Source organism: Archocentrus centrarchus, chromosome 3 (genome assembly GCF_007364275.1).
Source record: "Archocentrus centrarchus isolate MPI-CPG fArcCen1 chromosome 3, fArcCen1, whole genome shotgun sequence".
Classification (NCBI taxonomy): Eukaryota; Metazoa; Chordata; class Actinopteri; order Cichliformes; family Cichlidae; genus Archocentrus; species Archocentrus centrarchus.
In genome coordinates this window covers 26,012,661-26,034,269 of record NC_044348.1, presented here as the reverse complement: position 1 = coordinate 26,034,269, position 21,609 = coordinate 26,012,661, and the positions used below count along the sequence as shown (strand labels likewise).

At 39.4% G+C, this 21,609-nt stretch overlaps 1 protein-coding gene across 2 annotated transcripts in view; it reads right to left on the bottom strand.

The window, feature by feature from the left end:
• Positions 1–21,609, bottom strand: part of trpm7 (transient receptor potential cation channel, subfamily M, member 7) — a 986,641-nt gene that overhangs the window by 7,235 nt on the left and 957,797 nt on the right. The window contains exons 18-34 of one of the 2 annotated variants that reach the window (XM_030721294.1): positions 21,271–21,426; positions 20,847–20,990; positions 18,594–18,722; positions 18,134–18,385; positions 13,777–13,951; positions 13,132–13,258; positions 12,774–12,952; positions 12,274–12,406; positions 11,139–11,929; positions 9,378–9,466; positions 8,640–8,736; positions 8,046–8,122; positions 7,806–7,843; positions 7,669–7,697; positions 6,678–6,731; positions 4,533–4,577; positions 4,286–4,351 (exon numbers count right to left, since the gene is read on the bottom strand). In XM_030721294.1, coding sequence (XP_030577154.1) covers positions 4,286–4,351; positions 4,533–4,577; positions 6,678–6,731; positions 7,669–7,697; positions 7,806–7,843; positions 8,046–8,122; positions 8,640–8,736; positions 9,378–9,466; positions 11,139–11,929; positions 12,274–12,406; positions 12,774–12,952; positions 13,132–13,258; positions 13,777–13,951; positions 18,134–18,385; positions 18,594–18,722; positions 20,847–20,990; positions 21,271–21,426 — 2,581 coding nt within the window. The remainder of the gene's footprint in view (positions 1–4,285; positions 4,352–4,532; positions 4,578–6,677; positions 6,732–7,668; positions 7,698–7,805; positions 7,844–8,045; positions 8,123–8,639; positions 8,737–9,377; positions 9,467–11,138; positions 11,930–12,273; positions 12,407–12,773; positions 12,953–13,131; positions 13,259–13,776; positions 13,952–18,133; positions 18,386–18,593; positions 18,723–20,846; positions 20,991–21,270; positions 21,427–21,609) is intronic. The other variant, XM_030721304.1, reaches the window with a different exon arrangement.

Here is a 21,609-nt window from a genome sequence, read left to right as displayed (position 1 = left end):
CTGAAGGAACACAGAGCAGCAGGTGACGATTACACCTCACACTAATCACAACCTTAAAATAAACAACAGCTTTAATTCTCACTCATGCAGGGGTGTAGGCCTTGCAGCATCAAGCACACATTTTCTTTAACCTCTGATGAATTTTGTACCATTTCTGCATCAATTAATGAAGCAACTGAACACAAATTAAAATTATATACTGACAGTTTCCTAAGTAAGTGCTCTAGCTTTTTTTTTTTTTTTTTTTTGGTAAGGGAGCAAAAGCTACTGTCAGAGCAGCAGGTGATGCAGGTGATTTGATCCATCATCCATCAAATGTTGCTGTGAATTGGGGTTTAGGAATTACATCCATTTTTATACATAAACCCCATTTTCAGAGGTTCAAAAGTCATTGGACAAGCAAACGATCTGACTGTACATGTGTGAAAACCATAATCAAGCCATTGCTCTCACTTTAGTTCACAAATATTTGGCCCTAGAGGCAGAATAGTACAAAGACAAAAAGGTTTTAAATATTCTGCCTCTTTTTTCTGGAATGATCTACTAACATTTTCAGAAAGTAGGCTCCATGTGGTTGTACCTTTTTTTATATTTGTTTTTGCATATGATACAGATGTTTTGTGTTTTGTAATTGTTACAATCTGCTGCCCTCTTTGAGAGATTTTTACCTAGCTAAGGGATATTTGTTATACAGCTCTCTGCTCTGCATTTGACTTCTTTCAGTCACCGTTCTGATTATTTTTTGAGCATTTATATTGCAGAGTGGAAACAAAAGATATCTTTGGGCTGGATTTTGATTGAGGTCAGTGCAGTTAGAAGATGCACTCCCATCAGGGACTCAAACTTGTTCCACTGAATGAGACCCTTTAAAAAACAAAACAAACAAACAAAAAAAAAATGAATTTATTGGAAAATTGGCACAGAGCTTCTCTGGGTGTGCCAGTGAGAGCCTGAAAACTCATTGTTCCACTCTTCCTCTTCCTGCTTAGAAGAGGACTCAGGAAACAGCAGCCAATAAATTCAGGTGTGATAACAACTGCAGGTCCGTAGACCATTTACAGTTTACATTCACCTCTCTAGCAACCAGTATTTACTTAGATCATTTATTTTTGTACCTGCATTTTAACATGTAGCAACATGCAGTCATCTAGATAGATTTTTGTGCTATAAATCAGATGTAAAAAACAAACTGTTGGGACTGCACGCAGTAACAACTGTAGTTAATATCAGCTTGCAATAGCCAGAGTCTTTCCTGCGTATAAAAAAAAGTTTAGGCGCACATTAAAGAAGTTCTGGTTATTCATCAAAGCAAATCACCAATCAAGTTTTTTTTATAAGTGGAGTTTTATTTCCTCGAGCTCAAAGTAAATTTTGTGTTTATTAAATGCCCCCAAATAACAGGAAAATATATAAACTTCTGTTAACTCAAGGAGCAGATGCTTTGCCTCGAGTACATGGGGGCAAATAATGTTTACACAGAGTCTCACTTCAAAATAGGCTTGACCAAAGCAAATATACAGCTAATGTCTGATGAATAAAAGATAAGGAATCATTAGTTCAGTAATTTGATCACATAAACTGAACACATATCTACCAATGAGCTTCTTAGCGGGACTACAGACATGGATATAAATTTATATGCAGTCTGGTAACATGAGTGACACTTAAGAATTATCCAATGAAATTACTAAAGAAGAATCACAATGATAAAACCACCAACAGAAGTATAGAGGTGAAAAGAAATCCAAATCTGCCAATTACAAAGCAGCCTAGAATCATGTTTACAAAAGTTTAACCTTCTGATGTGTAAGTCATTATAGCTCATAATCAAACGTGACTTTTACAGCACTAATTTACATGGACATTAACCAGATTTTACTGAAAACATTTTAATAAATTCCAACATGCTATATGTTTGTGACCCATATATAATGACTAACTCTTCTGCATAATCATTTAGCAATATACACTCACTGGTCACTTTATTAGATACACCTTGTTAACACCAGCTTGGAGCTCCTTTTCCCTTCAAAACTCCATTAATTCTTTGTGATTAGAGAGATTTTCGTCCATATTGACATGATAGCATCGCACAGTTGCTGCTGATTTGTTGGCCCCTAGCCCTAACCCATGATGGGAATCTCCCAATCCACCACATCCCAAAGGTGCTCTACTGGTTTGAGATCCAGTGACTGTGGAGGCCATGTGACTACAGTGAATTCAATGTCGTGTTCCAGAAACTAGTTTGAGATGATCTGAGCTTTGTGAAATGGTGTCATTCTGCTGGAAATAGCCATCAGAAGATGGGTACACTATAGTCATAAAGGCACGGACATGGTCTGCAACAATACTCATGTAAGCTGTGGCATTTAAATGATGCCCAACTGGTACTAAGGGGCCTGAAGTATGCCAAGAAAATATCCTTCACAAAATTATACCACCAGCAGCCTGAACTGCTGATACAAGGCAGGATGGAGCTATGCCTTTCATGCTGTTTACACCAAATTCTGACCCTACCATCTTGATGGTGCAACAGAAATTGAGACTCATCAGACCAGACAACATTTTTCCAATCTTCTATTGGCCAACTTTGATCAGCCTTAGTGACTTGTAGCTCGAGTTTCCTGTTCTTAGCTGACAGGAGTGGTACCCGGTGTGGTATTCTGCCGCTGTAGCCCATCTGCTTCAAAGTTCAACATGCTGTGGATTCAGAAATGCTCTTATGCACGCTGTGGTTGTAAGGAGTGATTATTTAAGCCACTGTTGCCTTCCATTCAGGTTCAAGCAGTCTGGTCATTCTCCTCTGACAGGCATTTGCACCCAGAAAAGTGCCACTTACCATTATCTGTAAACTCTAGAGATGGTTATGTGGGAAAATCCCAACAGATCAGCAGTTTCCAAAATACTCAAGGTTGTTGGTGTCTGTCTGGCACCAACAACCATGTCACATTTAAAGTCACTTAAATAACCTTTCTTCCTCAGTCTGATGCTCAGTTTCAACTTCAGCAGGTGACTTAAACATGTCTACATGACTAAACACACTGAGTTGCTGCCATGTGATAAAATTATTAGATATTTTCCTTAAACAGTTGAACACCTGTTCAGTGATATTGGCCATTGTGTGTACCATTAACATGTTCAAGCAGTGCTTCTTTTTTTAGATGATGTGGCCAGTGAGCAGCAGCTGTTAAAATTTTAAAAAATTTAAAAAAGCTGAACTGCAGATAAAATAGGTGTGCTAAAGGTGACTAGCTTAGCTATAAAAATAAGAGTTGGCTCTCATTTCCTCATTTAAATGATACATTTTAATAGACTGGGGAGGCAGCATCAGGAAGAGAGATACGCTGACGCTAGACAAGTTGGTCAGGTGGGCTGGGTTAGTGGTTGAAGTGGAGCTGGACTCTCTGACTACAGTGGCAGAGAGGACACTGGACAAACTGCTCTCTATCATAGACAATGACAGTCACCCACTACACACCAGTATAATGAAACAGAGGAGTATGTTCAGTGGAAGGCCGCTCTCACAGAACTGCTCAACTGACAGTGTAGCGACTTCGAGGCCTAATTATAGCCGCTGCTGGCTGAGTAGGTTTTGTATGTGACGCGTCTCCAATAAGCCACAAGCTCCATCATCGTTTTGTGTATTTATTTCAAAACATAAACAAATACATCTTTGTGAGATAACGCTCAAATGACGGTGGCTAGGACTGACGGTCAACAGAAAGTTTGCCAAAACCCTCACCCAACTAACTGTCGGCTACGCCCAGATCAGGTAAATAACATAAGGCCACACCCCTAAGCAATCACCTGAGGTGTAGAAAAAATCTGAACACCTGTGCCACCAAAACATAAACAAACATTCACTTTGGCTCCTACAGACAGATTTAGGAAATCATGTGTGATAATTTGAAATGAGGTATTTAAATATTTTATTAGCTTTTAAGCAAAGTTTTAGTCCTTTTTTTTTTGGCTTCGCTGTTTCACAGTGACTACCTTTGGCAGGCAGTGGCTGATGGATGATAATACGGTAGCACAATATCAGACCTGCAAAGCTCAAAATCAGCAGTTCCTCTTCAAAATGAGTGACAATTGTGAAGCCAAAATGAGCAAGACGCACAAGTATACTAGTTTGCTTCAGTCAAACCACAGCTTTTGCTGAAACAGCTGCAGATGTAAGAGGGGGAAAAAAGGAAACAATACAGCAACCAGATCTGCGTCTTGATACTTCCTCATTCTCCAACTGCCTGCCAGCTGGGTTTTTATCTGTCTGGTAAAGCAGACTTACCTCTAGGTGGTACAGGAGTGAAGGGGATGCTTTGAGACAGCCTCATCAAGTTGTTGCGCTCCACAGCTATAAGAGGAAAAGCACACATGAACATACACAAATATACACCAGCAACAGAGGAGTGAACTGAAGAAAAACTGTTATAACACTGTGTCAGTTATACTTCTGACATACACACAGTAATACTAAAAAAACCAAAAAAAAAAAACATGGAACAAATACTACTGTCTTAGCATCATTGTCTCACCTGAGTACTGGTAGCTTTCAATAGGCTTGAATGGAGAGCCAATAGCTACAGAAAACAGAGAAAATAAAGTATTTATATTTGTGCAAAACGTGTCAGTAATAATCACTAAATTATCTTCTGGGATCAATAATTTAAGACAGTCCACCCTAAAATCAATAGGACATGTTTTACCTCTGACCTGTTGTGCTATTTTATTGACATAACTTGTTTTTAGTGCAAGTTAGGGCTGTTTGATTGTGGCATAATCAATTTTGAAATTACTTTAGTCAATACTGAGATCATGCTTATTTGACATGATTACTCACAACTTTAGAAAAACTGTGGATTTCATAGTTTATGGTTCAGACACACTACAATTAAAGTATGATGGCAATCTCCTTGTCACTAGAAGACAAACAAATGGCTGCTTGGTGCTTGGATTACATTTTTTTGCATTCAGTGACCAATTGGAAGTAGGTCCGACTTGGACTGACTGGAGTAGCAGATTGGTGAAGGTTTGCAAATAATTGCCATCTAATTTAAATGCAGACAGATAATAAGGAACAATAAGGAACTCGACCAGTTGCTAATGCATGCCCATATTAAAGCATGGTTGCTTAGCGTCACTGTCCTGCAACAACTACATCACTATTTGTAGGGGAATTGCTGTATTATCACAACCAAATTGTATATAATTGCCAGGTTCATCCCTTTCAATCATAAACTGAGAGCACCCGGACTCTGCCTTATTGCCATTTTATTACTGTCTTGATCCATCAAAGTTGCTTTGAGGACGGAAACTGACTGCGACTGGTCACAGAGCTGGTCCCCATCTTTAAGCAACCATTTCAAAGTTAATGAGAACGTAAGTTCATTGAACACAGTTACAATAATTTTAGTTGTGTTTTAGTCGCCAACCACCGTCTTCCATAGTGTGACTACAGCATTAAGAGAAGGAGAATTTTTTATTTAAATCACACATTTGCTTGAACTTTAATAATAATTCCAACTTAAAAACTAAATAAACAGTCACGAACTGAAGTAATCCTGCCACAGAGAGGCAAAAGTAAAGAGAAGAGGGAAAGGCAAAAGAAGAGAATTATTACAGTATGCAGCACAGTAATCATTCCATCTTGCTTATTTTAAATGAAAATTAATTTTATTTCTGGATAAATTAAATGTAGAGATATCTGCTTATTTGAATACAGTCAAATTATACTGCTCAAACAAATTAAAGGAACACTTTTTGTCAGAGTATAGCCTCCAGTCAATTAAACTTCTGGGATATTGATTTGGCCAGTTAAGTAGCAGAGGGGGGTTGTTAATCAGTTTCAGCTGCTTTGGTGTTCATAAAATTAACAGGTGCACCAGAGAGGCAAAAATGAGAGGTTTGTGAACGGAGCTGTTGTGTCATAATTTCTGGAAATAGACATTGCTGCTGCTGTGTTTCTCAAATGGGTGGTTTGAGCACCACGTAAGTACCATTTAGTTCCATTAAATTCAAGAGAAGGAAGGGCTGCTCCTTCCAAAACAGGGCACCTCACATAAAAGCAATCTACATGGGTAAAAAATACTGCAGCTCCATTGTTGAAAAAGTTAAATAAAAATACTTAATTGTACCAACATCCACCAGCAGATGTCACTCTAATACTTTACCAGAAGCACAAACAGCCCAGGCTTGATGACAGTGTTAATTCCACCGATATTTTTTTTTTTACACAATATAAAGCTGTAATATCTCTTTTATATTTGATGGTTGTGCCTTGTTTTCTTAAAAAAATTCCAAAAGTGTATGATCAGAATATCTTACTTTAACCGGGCATGTCCTTTAGGGTCATCCATTTGTTGGTATAGCTATTAGTAAACATTTCAAAATATTTGAACCATCCTTTTAACGATTGTATTATGTTACTAATTGAAAACCTGATGAATCTTTTCAGGGCCAAAGACGTGCTGTCAATATATTTAAATTTTTTGTTTTGTTCAAAAACACTAATGATTTTATATATAAAGACAAACAACAAATCCAATTTTTTGAAAGTTTGCTTTAAAACTGACTGAATGGATTAGCCATTTCTTGTGGACTACTTTACCGCCAATCACAGAACAGATGAACTGACTAATACAGATAATTATTGTGCTGTTTGGCCGGTCAGCAACACTCACAGTCCTTTCTGGTTCCAAGGTGGGTGTGACGTGGCGTATAGAGAGAAACTGTAGCTGTAACCACAGAAGAAGAAATAAACTGTAAACAAGAGCACCGCTGAGTGGGTGCCAACACTCAGCTGTTTTGGATTCATAATGGGGGGAAGGGGGAGAGGTGGGGGTTAAATGCACCGTTATAGTAAAGTTAGTAAACAAGTTTATGAAGTTTGATGGAGGTCTAGCTTGAACAGTATGCATCTGTGGTGTGAATTTGAACATCTTAGGTAAAATCGTTCGAGTTATTGACTTTCACAAGATTTTCACAAAACTTGACCTCTGACCTTTAACTTTAGGTCAAGATCATTGAAATTTCAACTTGTCCAAGATTTTTAGTATATGTATCTATGGTGTGAATTTGAACATAGTAGGTCACATCCTTTGAGTTATGGTCAATGTTAAAGTTTTTGTGGAAAAGATGCAGAACGGATGCCAGCGATGCGAAGGCTAGGAGTTTTTCTTCCAAAGAGCCGAGCTGAAAACTCATCTGGAAACAAACATTAAGTATTATACAGCATTTTTTCCCTTTCCTATCCTATGTGTATGCTAGTGTATGCTTTTAAATATCTGTGAAGTAGTTTTTTGCCTATCATTTATTTTTCATCACTCTTTTTTTGACCTTTCCTTGACTGGATTAAGCTTCTTAGAACTTTAAACATGCAATAAGGCATTTTTCTTTAAGGCCAACTGAGTTTATTTTACACTAAAGAACAATGAGAAATCACAATCCTTCGGTTAAAATTTATGGAAATACTGTGAGAAAGGTATTTAAAAGAAAGAAAAGGTTTTTTGGGTGAAGCCTTTTGCAGAATGGATTTTACTGCACATAAAGGATGCTGAGAAAGTGAAAACATCAACGGTCACTGTGATAATACTGTATGTAAAACTACTGGACTAGTTAAACCAGACAGAAAGGCCTGACACATGCAGATGTCAGAAAAACTACAGATATTACCTGTTAGTTTGTCTTCCCCAGGGGCTCGCCTGACAGAACAAAACACAAATACAAATAAGTCCTAGCTTGACTTTGACTTTACTGTGTGTGTGTGTGTGTGTGTGTGTGTGTGTGTGTGTGTGTGTATACACACTTACAGGCTGCTGGCTTGGGCTGATTTGACCTGAATTCTTTCCTGGTAAAGAAAGCAGAAGTTGTTAAAACAGTTACAGGAACAGGTACGAATAAAGTTAAGAGTTAAACTACACAATAGCTAACTTTTTTCCATTGGAAAGCGCACACACACACACACACACACACACACACACACACACACACACACACACACACACACACACACACACACACACACACACACACACACAAGGCCTTCATACCAGTACTGTAGCCCTGGGGTCTTCATGTGTGAGGATGTCTTCAGCAGACACTCTGCTCCTGTCCTTCTTTGTCAGAGCTACAGAAACAATACCAGTGACATGTTAAATATGTGTAACATTTATCGTATTAAAATACAAGTATTCTGGCACAATTTTTGTAATTTTTTATTTGTACATCATGACAGTGGATTTTAATTCAACCAATCAGGGTGGGATTGAAGTACAGACTTTAGCTTTAAAGGTTTAATGGACGTCATACCCAAAATGACCATGTTCCAGCAGTAGTACTCCAAAAACGGAATTCATTTTGTTCTCTATCATTAAGTCATCACTACCAGTACCTGCAGGATTTCTAACGTCCCACTTCAAATGGAATGCAGCATTTGAATAAAAATCGCTGTAATTCCTTAACAGTTAATGCAATACTTTTAAAGCTGAAAGTTTACACTTGAGTCACACTGACACTTTTTCACACAACTACTGCTTGATTTAAAATCCACTGTGGTGGTGTACAGAGGGAAAAAAAAAATAGTGCACTTACAGGCTCACTATATGCCTTATCAATCTAATTTTATCTTAATTTTGTGAGCTTACTTGACTCTGGATGAAGAAGAGCCGGGTTCCTGTCAAACTCAGTGAAGCCAGCGTAAGAGTTGACTGCTCTGATGTGAGCATGACCTTCAGGCTGAACCTGCAGGCATAAAAACAAGTTGAAATAAAAACAAATAAACACTTTAAAAAAAAAAGGGTGCTAGAACTCTGTCTTAAACACTGATCTGTGTGATCTGTGATGAATTTAACAGTTTAGCTTTAACAAGGTAAATCATGATGGACAACACTGATGACAACCTGTTGTAACAAATTAATTTTACACATCGTTATACTCAGTCACTCAGCAAAGGCCACATTTTAATGAATCTGCCATCTAACCTTTTATACACCAATTACTGAGTTACTGAGTGACTCCACTATTTTTTGTGATTAGTCAGAGTCAGATTAGTCATTTGCAAAAAAAGGGAAAAAAAGAAACAGGTTTGCTTTGTTTGTTTTTACATGCTTATTATACAAATAATCCTGCCAGTCATGTTAGGAGTTGACATTAATGCAAAAAAATTCACTGTCCGTGAGGGTCAGATATGAAAATTAATATATTAAAAAAAAATAAAAAAATAAGTGCAGTACAGTCACACTGCATCTGGACCAAAAAAACCCCAAACAAACCCTTTTTCCCCTTGAATCTACAGATCTGCAATAATAAAAATATGCATGCACACACACACACACACACACACACACACACACACACACACACACACACACACACACACATACCTGGGATCTGATCTGTGCTGTCGGGCTTTGCTGTCTGCTGGAGGTCTCTTTGGACAAGGAGTGCTGGAGTTCTTCACTGTCTCTATGCCCTGCACCAAGAAAATATTGTGCTATAGTCCCATTACGAAATCTAATGCAATTGCTGTGTAGCATTCAGATTAAGACAAATAAAATAATGTAGTGCCCAATCCAATGACACAATTAACCCTTCAATAGAAAAATAATTCCAGTTCAACATCTGATTCCTCACCTCCACCTGACAAATATAACTTAAACTAACAGGTCTGTACTGAAGTTTTCTGAGATCTGGGACACATAATGTGTGTATTATGATCGCTCAGAGGGAAACCTATAAACACACGGTGCCCCAGGCAATGCACGAAATTTGTCTGGGTGCTTGCTGGATGGCTCAGAGAGGTGTGGCTCACTCCAAGCAAGAGCTCCCACAATTTTTTTTTTTTTTGGCTCAATGCTCATTAAAAAAGCTGATAAATCTTGTGTCAAGTTGGAAACAATAAGCTGGTGAACTGAAGAGTGACAATCACTGCTGTAAGTGAGGAGTGGTCAAGTTTCCACATTTAAAACCAAACCTATAATTGCCAGGCTTCTGTCTGCCTTTATAAGTGCAATGGGATGCGCTGTAATTCAGGGTACATACACAAGTAAAATGATCACTAACAGAACAAAAGCAACAAAGGGTCTCCTACTTTGTTCGCAATGCAAAGCCAGAGCAGAGCAATGCTGTTCATATATTTTTTACTACTCTCCAGCACTAGACAAAGTTTCTAATTAGCAATATGAAATGACCTGAAATGGTAAAAAAAACAAACAAACAAACAAAAAAAATATCTGAATTCCAAAATGGAAAACTGAATACCTACACAATAAATGCCTCGAATATTTGGGTACAGCCATACAAAATATAAAACAAACATTTTCATTGTTAACTTAAATAAGGAAACAATCACCCATACTTCAGTCATATAAGTGAAAACCACAGAACTACCCAAGAACAAACAAGTCAGACAAAAAGGTTATTTTTTGTGTAAGAAAAGAGAAGGCCCCCAACCAAAGTCCTACTGCACTCCTGATCGCCTGTAATTATTGTAGGGTCTTTACCTTAAAGCCCGGCTCTTGTGCCTTGAGGCGCCTTGAGGTGAGAGTTTGTTGTGATTTGGCACTATATAAATAAAACTGAATTGAACTGAATTAATCCGGAGGCAAACAGGCCCTAGCACCTGGCACACGCAGCTCAAACTGAAACTCAAACCTCTTGTTGCATTTGACCCTCTCGCCATGCTCCTCTTGTCAAGTTGACCTTCTCACCACCTCTGACCTTCACAGTGGGATGGTGCTGGTTCTGACACTTCCTTTCCTTTCTTGCCCGTGGAGTCTCCTGGGTGCCACAGCAAAAGTTTGAATGCAGCCTAGTGCTCCACTATTTCTGTGGCTGTCACCCAGTGGAAATGCTGACTCTGGCACTGTTGAGAATTCAGTGTCTGTATACTGTCTACTCAGATCACCAGATCTGCCCTCATCATTACAGAATGCCTTGTTTACATATCCCAATTTGGAGTCCCGCTCTTCTCCTCCCTTTCTAACACCTCTGTGTTCTCAGGCTTCACAGTGCAAGCAGGCAAACAAGCAGGCTAAGAAGAGCCAGAAGTCTTAGAGACAATAACAACAGTAGGCTAGAGACACATTTTTCATACTCCTCTTTTATCTTCTCCACACCAGAATCAGCCTCATTCTCATACTTACCCACAAATGCCCCAAATTCTACAGAGGTGCTGTCTGACTGGAGGGGCTGCTGGTAAAGCCTAGACAGGGTTAAATCAGGGTGGCTAGAGCCACTGGGCTGGGAGGGTGTGCTGCTGATGTGGAATTGAACCCCAGGGGAGGGCACACTGGGCAGGCTGGATGGGGAGTCGGAAGGGCCCGGCTCTTGTGGACGGGTCTGCTTACTCTGGGTGAGAGAGTGGCCTCGGAGTCGCAGCTCAGAAGGGGAAAAGGGCACAGCACTTTGATCAAAGGGCCTGAAGCCTGCACTGCCTGAGGAGCCAGCCTCTGTAGCAAGGTGCCCAGGCCCAAACAAGCTCCTCCTCTCTGGATTCAGGGTGGGGTCCAGCCCGAGTTCTGATGAAGGACTGGGCCCGATTTTTCGTCTGCTTTCTGTCCCAGCCCCTCCTTCTACACCAATCCCAAAAAGAGCACCTGCAATGGTAGCTCCTGCCTGGGGAAAAGAGGAGACAAAGTAGGCACCCACACCCTGTTTACCCATCACAGACGACTTAGAGAGGGGGCCAGTGTCTGTCACCACTGGGACAATGCTGGGGACAACATTCTTAGACAGACTGAGCTCCCGGGTGATCTGATTGTGGACCTTGCTGGCTTCTGATGCCCTCTGAGCTGTCAGGGTCTTCAGAGTGTCAACGGTAAGGGCTGAGAGGTCCTGCAGGTGGCCAATCTGAGAATCCAACGTGTGCAAGGAACGCTTTATAAAGTTCACCTTATTCCCGACCTCCTTCAGCTGCAAACACATGGTTTCAACCCTGTAAATGACAAACAGCTTTGGTTACTTACAGAACAACCCATGTTACCTGTAATTATTGCTAGTTTTTCCTTCATTCAAGTCAAGTCAATATAACTTTTTAGATACTGTTATATTGTTAGTTGATTTATGCTCTTCTTTTTCCCTTCTTTGCTGAGACAGAGTTTTACCTAAAGTGGGGAGGAATTGTTTTTTTGTTTTTTTTTAATATATAAAACCTAAGAAAATAAAGAAAATTTTGGTTCATCATTACTGCTTGGGGTGTTTATTTAAAAAACAAACTGCTGTTTATTGTAATTTTCTGGAAACTCATCTCGCTTCCGTAAAGACCAACAGTAGTCGTACCTTTCTGAGGTAAGACGTATGCGTTCCTCACTCCCCGAGTGAAACTGATCATCCTTCTCATGGAAGTATGTCTCCACACATTGCTCCTCAAAATCATGCAGCTTCTTTTGGTCTTCCTCAGTGAGAAACAGCTCTGAAACAAAGAAGCAGCAACAAACTGTAGATTTTTTTTTTATGCTAACTTAAACTGTTTATTATTAGCACATAAAGCATTTAAATCTCTCATGTGTGACCCGATCTGGCAAAGAGGAGTTGCAGGGGCTGATTCTTATGCAAATAACATGAATCAGTGGGCTGTATTGCGGGTCACTTCCACATTCACTGGATGTTCTTAGCAACAAGGGAGAGACCGCTTACATGTTGAGTGCTCGTGAGAACCTGGAAATGACTTGCAATACAGTGTGGCAATTCATATGTTATTGGCATAAGAATTACCCCCTGTGACTTGAGACTCCTTTCCAGATTGGGTCACATATTTAAAAATAAGATGAAGTATGTACTTGGTCCGTAGATATTCTCCTTCTTCCTTTTTCTACACATACAGAAGAGGGAGTATATATGGCACAGGAGGATGAAGGGAGGTGGGAGGAAAGGCTTCTCATGGTAGGCCATAATGAAGTGGTAACGCTGGTACTTCCACACCAGATTAGAAATGGACTTCACTTGCATATAAACATTGCTAGAAGAGTGAATGACGTAAGTATCAAGAATGGTATAGCTGGCAAGAATACAAAGATCAACAATGAAATTAAAGAGCAGTATCAGTAAACAGAAATAAACGAGGGAGTCCACTTTAACAAGGTCTTTAATGTAAACATAACTCAAAGCTGGGCGATGGTGAGGCTAAAAAGCACTTACTTGAAAAAGGCGATTAGAAGGTTGACCATCAATATGTACTGTACAAAGAGGTAGACTGCTTGTAGGAGAGGAGTCAGCCACACACCTGCTCTGCAAAGGGACTTTACTTCACTGTTATTGGCACATACTGTGAAGGGAAGAAACCCATTAATACAAGCACAAACATCCACTAGCCTTCTAAAATGAGAAAAAAAAACACATATGCAGGTTTAATTCACATTCTTTTACAACTAACAATCAAAGATAAAGAGGATGCAAAAGCTTTAGCAGTGTGTAATGTGGATAAGTCACTGTTAAAAATGCTAGAATCACTGCATTCATGTAATATTCTTTACAGATTTTTTTTATTGGATGTATTCATTTATTTAACTTTTATACCTGTTGGCTACAGCTGTTTGAAACATTATCCCTGGTCGTTAATTGATACTTCAGCTGTCACCAGGTCAGAAAAAAATCAAGTGATAAATTTAGGGGCTTGTACCAGCTTATGAAGGACAGCCAAGGGATTGGCTCCACCAAAGCTTTAAATGTGCCTGACTCAAGTGATGATTTTGACTGATGATTAGCCATCATGCTGTGGCGGGAAGCTTTGAACAAAACTGCCCTTACCCTAGTAATCTCCCCTACCAAGTTCATTGTCCTTACCATCAATTTCATAGGCGTACACTTCCCCATACATCATCCAGTACGGCTGAAAGACCACATCTTTGGCAAGCGTCCAGCTGGGCTCCTCTTCTGGGTACAGAATCGCTTTCCTAGGTACGCCATAGCTCAGCAGCACTATAGCCATTATTACCACAATATAGAACATGTTGGCCACCTGCAAGTGCATCACACAGAGTCAATGGAACAGATGACAGATACATACAGTACTGGCCAAAAGTTAAGACACACTTGGGTAAATGTGTCCAAACCTTTGACCGGTACTGTATCCTTCATTATTAATACATACTGAAAAAAAAACATTTGACTGCTAAAATGTATTTTAGAGAATTTTTTTTTAAAATCACAGACTATACTGCCACAAGTATTCACTCACCCATCCAAATCATTGAATTCAGGTGTTCCAATCACTTCCCATGGCCATAGATGTATAAAACCAAGCACCTAGGCTTGAAGACTGCTTCTACAAACATTTGTGAAAGAATGGGTCGCTCTCAGGAGCTCAGTGAATTCCAGCATGGTACTGTGTTAGGATGCCACCTGTACAACGAGTCCAGTTGTGAAATTTTCTTGCTACTAAATATTCCACAGTCAACTATTAGTGGTATTATAACAAAGTGGAAGCAACTGGGAATGACAGCAACTCAGCCACAAAGAGGTAGGCCATGGAAAATGACAGAGTGGGGGCAGCAGATGCTGAGTTACATAGTGTACAGAAGTTGCCAACTTTCTGAAGAGTCAATAGCTACAGATCTCCAAACTTCATGTGGCCTTCAGATTAGCTCAAGAACCGTGTGTAGAGCTTCGTGGAATGGGTTTCCATGGCTGAGCAGCTGTGTCCAAGCCTTACATCACCAAGAGCAATGCAAAGTGTCGCATGCAGTGGTGTAAAGCACACCGCCACTGGACTCTAGAGCAGTGGAGACGTGTTCTCTGGAGTGATGAATTACGCTTCTCCATCTAGCAATCTGATGGACAAGTCTTGGTTTGGTATCTGCCAGGAGAACGATACTTGTCTGACTTCATTGTATCAAGTGTGGCGCAGCTGGTGGAGAGGGGATTATAGTGCGGGGTTTTTCAGGAGTTGGGCTTGGCCACTAAGTTCCAGTGAAAGGAACTACTAATGCTTCAGCATACAAAGACAATTTCATGCTCCCAACTTTGTGGGAACAGTTTGGGGAACATGCCTGTGCACAAGTGCACAAAGCAAGGTCCATGAACACATGGATGAGTAAATTTAGTGTGGAAGAACTTGGCTGGCCTGCACAAAGTCCTGACAGAACACCTTTGGGATGAATTAGAGCGGAGCCTGTGAGCCAGGCCTTTTCATCCAACATCAGTGTTTGACCTCTGACATCTGGAAGAATGATCAGAAATTCCCATAAACACACTCCTAAACCTTGTGGAAAGCCTTCCCAGAAGAGTTGAAGCTGTTATAGCTGCAACGGGTGGGCTGACATCATGTTAAAACTTATGGATTGAGAACCCGATGTCACTCAAGTTCATGTGTCTGTGTGAGAAGGCAGACAAGTGAATACTTTTGGCAATATAGTGTATGTCAAATCGGGGATCCCAAGTCAGCTCTTCCAGTTTTTGGATTGATCTGAAAGAATTTTTGATTTCGACTGATCTATAAAAATCTTTCTGAAGCGTGTACTGAAATCCCCAGGACTGACTGAGTAATACTAGAGGTAAAGCTACTGAGATATAATAATTAAACATTCTCATTAAATCTAGCTTCACTTAAGGAGATATTTGACAAATTCAGAAATATGTTTATCTGCTTTCTTGCTGAGACTTGGAAGACAACACTGATACCACTGCTTTTAAAACACAGATGTAATATTTATACATAATTTTTTTTCCCCCTTACTATTTTGGGCACAGCAGCTTTTCTTAGCAGTAGAGAGACAGGAAATCGGGGAAAGACACAGGGGAAGACATGCGGGCAAACTGGCGACAGGCCGGGACTCGAACCCGCACCGCGGCATATATATGTGGTATTTATACATAATATTTATACATACATATTTAATTAAATGCAAACTACATAAGAAGCTCCAGCTATCAAAATTAGCTTAACTTAAAAAAATTAAAAAAGGCAAAACAACAATATGCCTGACTTTATCCAAGGGGTCTGAAAAAAAAAATCCATCTACCAGCACCTCTAACTTCATCAATTAGACTTCAAAAGCTCAATGATCATTTTGGAAAATATTCCCACACAACCCCCTTAAAAAAATACAACTTCCCTATACCAATACAAAAACAACAAAATTAGCTTTTTTCATTTTTCATTTTTAAAGTGTGACAAAATTGAGAGGAGCTGATTGAGGATAGGTTTTAGCTTTGAACAAAGCAAGAATAATCAGTTTAGCTAAAGTAAGAGCTAAGCTAGCTGACAATCGCTCAGTCTAAGCATGGAAGCAATTTAGTGTTTAATCACAAAATGTGAAGTAAAATGAATTTCTCATTTTATAAAACATTCGGTTGAAGCTATGCTATCACACATGATATTACACATTTAGTAGCACAATAAATGGTGAAACTGAAGGGGGGGGGCAGCTTAGGATAGTATAGTGTGGTACAGTACCTGCAGATGATGCTGTTTAAATGTGAATGTTCAAGGTGATTAATCAAAAAGTAAAAATTATTATGACACATTTATCAGAAGCTATCAACAACTATCTCAGAGCTTGTTCACCTTATTAAAAAACTCTGGAAACAAACTAAAGGAAAAAATTAAACCACGTGTCCAGATTTGTCTGTCACATCATTATATATGTTAGGGAATATTTGTTACTCAATGAATAAAGGACAAATGTTTAAAAGTAAACTCCAGCAAGTTAATTAATAAAGAGTGGCTCAACCAAATAATAAACAATTAAATAATACATTACACAGAGAGCAACAGATAGAAAGTGCTGACTAACTTCTCTGTCTCAGTTCATCTTATCTTGGAGGTTCAGCCACAGTACGTACAATTAAAACATCACCAACATCACCATGTTCTGTCATTAACCTGGACAAGACTGCTCTGTATGACAAATTAAAACCTCAGGAAGAAGATGTGCTGTATGACTCCACTGCTAATGAGAGAAATCTGGGTCATGAAAAACCAGCTTGAACAAGACCAAAGACAAGGCCAACTCACAGCATCCAGATTGTTTGCTTAGATAAGTGGCAGTATAAAGATGTTATGGTTAGACAGGAACATGGGCTTAGAGGAGAGAGAGAGAGAGAACACACACAGGCCTGTTTCCGCCGCTGAGTCCCCACATGCATGTGTGATTTTTCTGATTCCTTAATATATTAAGCGTCTTACTTTTATAAGTAAGACATTTAATATTTTATAAGTTTTTTAAGTGTTTCAGGTGTCTTCCTTCACAAACAAACCTATTACCTGTCATATACTACAACATAACAACTATGCTCACCAAACTGCTACAAAGGAACGGAAGTAAATGCCCACAATGCTGGATATCAATCCAACTTAAGCAGTTTTCACACATGAACTCTAAACAATGTCCCAGTACATCATGGAGCTAATGACATCAGAGAAGGCTACAGTGGAGGAATCACATGAATGCAAAGGGCTGAAATACACAGACATGGCAGTCAAGGCAGAACAATGTGGCTGTACCCAGGTGAGCTTTGTGGGGTTGTCATGGACCTATGAACAAGGGTCCTCACTTGCCAACCCCAATGACATTTTTACCCTTCCCCTACTACTTATTATTATGGATTCTAACATCAAGTCCTATGAGCTTGACCTGATAGGCTGCTGCCTGGCTGGAATATGCTGGAGGCAGATGGGAAACATTACATCCACTTATTCACTGTGGATTCACTGAAAAATTACCTGCTACAGTATCACACAGGCTCAAACAGGTATCACACGGACTTGTTCTAAGGAGCTGGAAGGACAGCAACTCTTTAATATCTGATATGTTGTTTACTTTTTCTTCTGACATGCAACCTCTGTTCAGTAATGTCTGTGTAAGTTCAGAACTGCAATGCATGTGTGAAAATGTTTCATCTGAACAAACCAGTACAGCAAAAGTATGACAGGTATGCTCAGAACTAAAATGTCAAGCCTGGGGCTAAACAAAGTCCGCCTGCAGTTCTTTGTTTCTGATATGCAGAGGCAATTTCTGACAGGCCCAGTAGCCTGGAGAAACTCTGCATGTCTCAGGTTGAATGCTCCTAGAAAGACATCCCAATCATTGCTTAATGTACTTTGATACTGCAAGCAAAATGCGTGGAAATCTCACCCTCAGTGTCACGATTTGCAGTAAAACCTGAATTTAATTAAACATTCCACTTAGAAAATACTTACCATTTTAGCAATCATCATGACGTAGGGTCCAGCTTGTTGATTAACAGCCAGAATATCCAGGAGTCGCACATACCAGAAGATGATGTTGAGACAATAAAGTGTCCTTCCAGGGTCGAAAGCATCGCCTCCACCCAACCTCAGGCCAAAACCAATAAAGAAGGTCATAATGGCCAGGAAGTCAGATACATTGAAATAGTCACTGAACCACACCTTTATTTTCTGGCTTATTTTGCCAGCTTCAGACATAAACATCTGCAAAGTAAAAGAAGTAAGAGAAGAGAGAAGTGAAACGAGAAAGACAATCAGTCAGTCAGTCCTCTAGGACAGGACTAAAGAAAGAAGCTGTAATAAAAAGCTAGCTTCTGTGTCTTCCTGTGATATGAGTTAACTCAACATGGACAATAATATTAACATATGGGGACTAATACATCTGAAAAAGGAACACTTTTGATCCACGCACCTCTCGAACTTTCTCAATGGCAGACGTGAAGATGTAGAGGATGACCACCCACTCTTGAGGAGAAGGCCATCGAGGCATTTTCACCAGCACCACATATGTGTACAACATCAAGTAGCCCAGATAGAAGAGCTAAATATTGGAGACAAATGACAATAAGATTCCTAAAAAAAATGCAAATTATTTCAGAAAACACGTTTTTGCAGAAGGATAAATTTTCACTGCTCTCAGTGATAAAGTATATACCCAACTCTACAAGCTTTTGGGGCTCTTAATTGCAGCACTTTTGCCATAATCTCAATAATCCCACACTGGCCACGACTGTTATGCTTAGTAGTTCATCTGCCCTCTTTGGACATGTACAGAAGAGGGACCATGGATATACTAGGCAGAGTATGTTGAAGGTACAGATGCCAGAGGAAGAAAACCAAAGAAAAGACTTGTGGATGGTCAAAGACGTTAGTGTTAGTGTGACAGAAGAGGATGCAAGTGACAAGATGAGCATGCTGTGGAGAAACTCAAGGGGCAGTTGTTAATGTTTGGCTGCAAAAAGTTTCAAAGGGATGTTGAAAAAGTAGGTTTTGAGGCAGCAGAATGTGCAAAAAAGGGTAGCATTTAATCTTATGGAAAAATCTTAAAATAAAAAAAAAATAGGGAATTTAATCAGATAAAAGAAAACAAAAATAAACAAAATGCAGTCTCCCTCCTCTACTACTCAGTCCCTGTGTTTATGTTTTCCCAGCCTTACCTGCACGGCCCCTACCATTTACATAGGTGTGGAAATAAAAATAACCAAAATACAAATACCCATAATGCCAATGATAACCCTGGTTTCTGCTAACATACACGTTAAATATGGGTACCTATACTACATATACTGTATATTCGTATGTTCAAAGAATGTCAATAACTACAGAAAACCTACTCTCGTCCACTGTTCCTATCCCCTAGTTATTCACTGACCTGGAACTAATTGAAGCTATCAGAAAACCAATTTATAACAAAACAAAACACTGAATTCAGCCTGACCAACCAACTCAGCAATCAAAATACATAACAGAAAGTCATGAGATCAATAATGTCACACCATACCGATGGAAGTGAGAAGGTGCCTTATGGGTCACATAGCAGAAGATCATGTGCCCTCTACTGGCCAAAAAGCATTTCTAAAGACACTTTACAGATACTTTTGCCTCCATGGAAATATTAAAAACAACCAAATCTGAGAACAATTTCCACCTGATACCTTAGGAATCAGCTGATTTTTCTGTTCAATAACTTTAGCATGCTTAATGAAATCATGAAAAATTTTATCTTCATACTGTGAATATTTTCAGAGTACAGGAGTGATTCAGGAGGAAGGCACTGACTGACCCTATATGACTTTCCTAGATGTAGACTGACTCTCAATTTAAGTTGTATAAAATAACTTTTTTTTTTAAAGCAGTTCAATCACACTGTAAACTATGGGAAAGTCTGAAAATGTCCTCACACACATACATCCAGTTTCTTAGTAGCCTTAATTAAAGTTGCACTAAGTTGGAAAAACTGCTGAACCTTGACATGTGAGGTGTGAACTGTTGTTTGTGTGTGTGTGTGGGGGGGGGGTGTGGGGGGGGGGGGGGCACATTTCAACACATCACTGCACAGTGGTGCAGTGATGTGTTGAAACTGGGATGAAATCAGCTAAAAAAGATGTAGATAAGCATATGCAGAGGCTATATTCTGTAGGTTTGTGGTTTTAGTGATGGTATGAGCACCTCTCAGTCTTGAACAGCCAGAAAAATAGCCTTTTCTCTGAAAATGCAACCAACATGGATAGCTGCCAGCCTAGGTTTCTGAGAACTAACCTTAGGCAATAGTGGCCATCGTACATAAGAGGAAAGGAAACCTGACAGTACGTACATGAGCATATTTAAGAAAATATGCTTATAACAAAATTTTGCCTATTCTTGGCAAGTCTCTGGTCCTTAAGCTATATAAAATTCACCCTATTGATCACAGCTTCCACTAAACTCCATAATCACTGCACAAAGTTAAAGGACGGTTGCTGATGAAATTTCTTAAGTAGAGCAATTATAGTAAAAAGAGAATTTAAGCATCTGAAAAGATCTCAGTATCAACTTGGTTCTCCTGTATCATCTCACTGTTGGTCATTTTACTCAGATTTCTACCAAAATGCAGCATCAGAAAACTCAACACTTGAATGAATATGTGGATACATATCTGTGTGTGCTTTTACTGTAATCTCCATACCGTGTTGGACCAGAATTTGACAATGGGAGCATGGTAGAAGGCATAGATTTTCCTGGTTAAAGGCAACTTCCTGGAGCGAACATGTGTCTCCATGTCACTTTTTGCCTCCACGTGGTCATGGGATCTTGTCTCCTTGAACACATCCTGCAAAACACATTAAAGAGGCCCAAATTACACAATGAAAATAGGAGAATTAATTATGTAAATATTACATAAGTATAGGTCTTCCCACTTTTTTTTTTAATTGTTATTACACACAGATACAGCCTTTTAATGCTGCTCAGCTACAACAAATGGACCATTTTTCATCTTTAAGTCTTTCATTATTAATTTGATTGTTCAGTTTTCAAGGATTTATTACATTGCTGAATTCAAGACAACATACAAGACTAGGGAATGTCGACAAAGACTGAGTAAATCTAACCATTTGGATGTCTTCGGCTATGTTCTGGAAGTTGTGTTCACTGTCCTCCATGGTCATCTGATGGTCGTCCTGACTCTGAGGAATGTGAGCCATCTCAGCCTTGGACTTGTACTCCAACAGGAGGATGGCAGGAGGCACCAAGATACTCAGAATCACCTGCAGACATATACACACTCATGTGGGTGGGTGCTGCTATATTTGTGGAGACAGCCCTCTGAATTACAAACACTGATTTACTCCATGTTTTCACATTGTAAGCCAAAAACTAACCCGTGTACTGTACCAATTTTGCAGTGTTTCACAAATGTAAAATTCTGTTTTTTTAAATAATGTGATTAC